Below are 4,427 nucleotides of genomic sequence, written 5' to 3'. Positions count from 1 at the left end.
GAACAACAATTGTTCATGTTGGTCCCAGTGCGACATCACGAGATAGAAAATATTGAAATTGAAGAACAAAATAGACACCAAGATTTACGTGAAAAAGCCCCCAAAAAAACTTTAGGGTAAAAACCACGGGCAAGATGAAAAGATTCCACTATAATATTTGAATAATTACAACCTCTCTCTATGTTTCCAAAGAGACACTCTCTTAATGCAGGAGAAAATATCTCACAAATATATATAGGATTATACAAGGGAGATGAAGAACACTCAAGAACTGAATGTTACTTGAGAATGGGATACTTTGAAATGAGAATTGTGCCATCTATTTATAGCAAAAGTTTGCTCCGTGTGAACCACAAAGCAAATTTAAAATTTGCTTTGCTTGCATGTTTCCGTGTGTGTATATTGCCAGCACATTGCCACCTACCGCCTCATTTATGAGGCTTGACTTTTCAAACCAACATTTCTCCCACTTGGAGATTTTATTGAGAATCAAACACATCTCCACATATCCTTTCAACCTTGTCATTCCCGCTGCTTACGTTTCTGCTAGAACACATGAGGATCTACACCATTCAAACTTCTCAACGCTCACTGGCTTGGTCAGAATATCAGCAATGTTATTCTTCGTATGGATCTTCTGCATATCCACACTTCCTTCCTTTAATACTTCTCTTACAAAGTAAAATTGAACTCCAATGTGTTTAGTCCTGGAATGAAAGGTTGGATTTCTTGCAATATGCAAGGCACTCTGACTGTCACAAAACAAAGAAATTTTCTTTTTTTTGTGTCCAAGTTCCTCCAATAGCCTTTTAATCAATATTGCCTCCTTGCAATCTTGAGTAGTTGTCATGTATTCTGCCTCCATTGTAGATAATGCCACAACTATTTGTAGTTTTGAAACCCAGCTGACTTCACCTCTTGCAACTGTAAATACATAACCAGTAGTATATTCTCTTTTATCTGGATCACCTGCGTAATCTGAATCCACATAGCCCCTGAGTGTAAAATCTGATCCTCCAAAACATAATGCAGCATCCGAGGTACCCGTAATGTATCTAAGGATCCTCTTAACCGTGCTCCAATGCTCTTGTCCAGGATTCGCCATATATCGACTGACTACTCCCAGTGCTTGTGCAATGTCTGGTCTTGTACAGATCATAGCGAATATTAAACTTCCCACAGCTGATGCATACGTTACTCGAGACATCTCCATCCTCTCTGCTTCACTGCTAGGACACATCTCAGAAGATAACTTGAAGTTAATAGGAAAATGGGTTGAAACTGGCTTACTATCTTGCATATTGAAGCGGTGCAAGACTTTCTTCAAATAATTTTTCTAGGAAAGACAAATCTTCCTATTGCTTCTGTCTCGGTGAACTTGCATCCCTAGAATCTTGATTGTTGGTTCCAAGTCTTTTATATCAAATTCTCTAGCCAACTGTGCCTTCAATTTTTGGACCCGATCTTTGTTGGGGTCTGTTACCAATATGTCGTCCACGTACAACAACGAAATGATATAATCATCATCACCAGACCTCTTGAAATACGTAAAAGAGTCTGCACTGAGTCTGTTGTACCCAAGGCTCATGATATAGGAATCAAATCTTGTAGTGACCCGCACCGTGATCACCTACTAATCAGAACTTAAGCATGCAATTAATTAATAAAATAATCTTAATCAGAGAAAATGCGGAATTAAAGTAAGTCAAATACCAGGTAAGCAAAACCTAGTGGTCAACCCCGCTATCCAGCCTTGGTCACCACCTAACCTCCCTGTCTCTGGGAGAACTACCTGCATCTGCCCCATGGAATAGGGCATCCAGCCAACAGAAAATAATCGGAAGTGAGCCTAACATGCTCAGTACGAGAGTATGAGTATACGGTGTTATGTGTGCATGTATGCAAGTGAACTGGGTACCAAGACTCTCAGGTCAAGAAATAAGCTCATAGACCGGGCCCAGGGTATATAGCACGCTGCGCCGTCGCATCAGGAGGTGGCTCATATACCCAGTGGATAATGGTGACCTGAGAGTCCAAACCTACCATGCAGCACTACAACATAAATAACCATGCATTACCTAGCATTCCAAACATCACCTACTAGGCTCTAAAAGCCTTAATTAAACTATAGCCTACTCCCTATTTACTATAGGAAACCAAAGTCATACCTTCGTCCGTCGTCAGCCCGCTGATGTCGCATTCCCCAGAGCCTGGGCATAGCCTAGCTACGACTCCTAGATGCCTTGCCAGAGCTCCGCCGCCTGGCTGCTACTGCGGACACTGTCCGCTATAAAATAAACTATTTCCTACTCCAACTCTTAAAGAAAGAGTCCCGAAGCCCTTAAATAGAGCGATTATTGGGAGAGGAGAGGGAAAATTGCACTTAAAAATGAGGGATTCGGACCCCTATTTATAGGCCACGATTGGAAGCTCCGATCGGTGCATGTTTGCCACGTTTTGGACGGCCGATATCGGAAGCTCCGATCGCAGGATCGGAAGCTCCGATCTCCTGCATCTGGCCACGTGTTTCAATCTCCTTGACACCTGTTTCTGGTTGAGATCGGAAGCTCCGTTCTCGGATCGGAAGCTCCGATCTGCCCGGTAGCTCCGAACTGTTTCTCATGCTTTCGAACTGGTTTTGGTCCTCCGGGACCCCCAGGACCTACCCCACCATTTTCGGACATTTCGGATCTGATTTTCTGCTTATTTTAACCAAATAAGGACTCCTTAAACATGTTTTGACACTTTTAAAATTATATGTCATTTTTTAACATGTTTAAAATCACTTAATCTTGTAAAATGGAACCGGGCTACTACAAATCTCTTGTACCAACACCCCGGCGACTGTTTGAGACCGTACAGAGATTTGTTCAACCTGCCAACCAAGTTTTCTTTGCCATTTTCTGCAAAACCTTCTGGTTGGAGCATATAGATTTCTTCTTCAAGATTGCCATGAAGAAATGCCGTTTTCACATCTAGCTGTTCTAGATGTAGGTCAAACACCGCATACAATGCCAATACTACTCTGACTGTTTTAAGTCGAACCATAGGATAAAATATCTCATTGAAGTCAATACCTTATTTTTTAGAATACCCTTTGACAACCAATCTCGCACGATACCGCTCCACTTGGTTATTGCCATCAAGCTTGATCTTATAGAACCATATGTTACCGATAGCTTTCCTCCCTCGTGGTAGTGTAACAATATCCCAAGTTTTGTTTATGTCCAATGCTTCCAATTCTTCATGCATAGCTGTCATCCACATGGACACATCCGCATTTTGAGTAGCCTCGTGGAAACTCGATGGCTCGACATCCTCTGTTAATAGACAATATGCAATGTTTCTTTCTGTGACATAATCTGAAAGCAAACCTGTTGGTCTTCTCTCTCGAGTTGACTGCCTCACTTTGGAAACTGCTGACTCAACTTGTTCTTGTTCCTCATGCTCCGGTACTGCTTCACAAGAAACTTAATCTTCGTCTGTATTATTTTCCACCTGAATGATGGTATGTAAGGACCCGATGCTAATTACCCTATTATTTGGCTATATTTGTTAATAATTATTTTAAAGTGATGAATTAAAATAATTAAGCCAAATAATTAAATTGTGTGTTAAAAATATGTATTAGAAAATATCGGTGTATAGACGGTATTAAAATACATATTTATTTTTATGGCGCACAGGAGTTGGAATTAAATTGACTGGGTCAAGTTTTGGACTCAATTAAATAAATACACACATATATACATACAAGCATCATCTCTCTCCTCTTATTTTCTCTCTCCCCGTTGCATCGGCCGAATTCCCCTGTTCTTTCTTCTCTTTTCCTTTCTTTTCCATTTTCGTTGCCTTTGACCTGCGATATCTTCTTCGTCGTTGCTCCAAAAATTATTCCGAGCGTAGTTCCGGAATCCTTGCGACGAGGGATTTCTTTTAGTACCAATTTTGTAAGCTTTTCTCGCATTTTCTGAAAACCCATCGCATTAGCCGCCGCCTTCTCCGCCCCTAGCCGCCGTTCGACCGCCGCCTGAGCTAGGAGGAAGGTTGTGTGAGTTGTTTGGACCTTTAATTCGAATCTTTGAGGTAATTTCGATATTAGGGTTTCGAATTTGGGAATTTTTGGTTGAATTCGAATCCAAATAATTGATATATGATTATTTGTTGGTTGTAGGTGCTATATTTGAGCCGATTGGAGGTATAGATCGAATTCCCTATTTTTATGGAATTATTTTCGAAAATTCAGTATGTTTAAGTTAGGGATTTTCGAATTATTGTGTTGAATTATTGAATGTTTGGGTCTTGGAATACCTTAGAATTAATATATAATAGTTCTGATATTTTTAGGAATTTATCGTAATTTTTTAGAATATTAATTTGGGTATTTTCGACCCTAAAATTGAATATTTGAATTATTTGGAAGTTGA

General features: G+C 40.2%; 1 protein-coding gene across 1 annotated transcript; it reads right to left on the bottom strand.

Annotated features, from left to right (window-relative positions):
• Nucleotides 1–535: 535 nt before the first annotated feature.
• LOC140890089 (uncharacterized) lies at nucleotides 536–3,982 on the bottom strand. Its single transcript, XM_073297845.1, has 4 exons — nucleotides 3,751–3,982; nucleotides 3,174–3,455; nucleotides 2,876–3,029; nucleotides 536–995 (listed from the first exon to the last, which is right to left on the bottom strand). Exons 1-4 carry the CDS (start codon nucleotides 3,980–3,982, stop codon nucleotides 536–538), a joined length of 1,128 nt encoding a protein of 375 aa, XP_073153946.1.
• Between the last annotated feature and the right edge of the window lie 445 nt (nucleotides 3,983–4,427).

The sequence above is a fragment of the Henckelia pumila genome, chromosome 3 (assembly GCF_033568475.1).
Source record: "Henckelia pumila isolate YLH828 chromosome 3, ASM3356847v2, whole genome shotgun sequence".
NCBI lineage: Eukaryota > Viridiplantae > Streptophyta > Magnoliopsida > Lamiales > Gesneriaceae > Henckelia > Henckelia pumila.
The sequence above is the reverse complement of the archived record's forward strand: the minus strand, read 5'-3'. Positions and strand labels throughout refer to the sequence as shown.

What these genes read in the sequence shown, in the direction of transcription:
- LOC140890089 (XM_073297845.1), bottom strand. Translation starts at nt 3,982, where the DNA reads ATGGGTTTTCAGAAAATGCGAGAAAAGCTTACAAAATTGGTACTAAAA. An exon ending in ACGAGGGAGGAAAGCTATCG is followed by an intron (nt 3,030 to 3,173) that starts GTAACATATGGT and finishes GACTTAAAACAG; the next exon opens with TCAGAGTAGTATTGGCATTG. An exon ending in AAAGAAAACTTGGTTGGCAG is followed by an intron (nt 996 to 2,875) that starts GTTGAACAAATC and finishes TTTTACACTCAG; the next exon opens with GGGCTATGTGGATTCAGATT.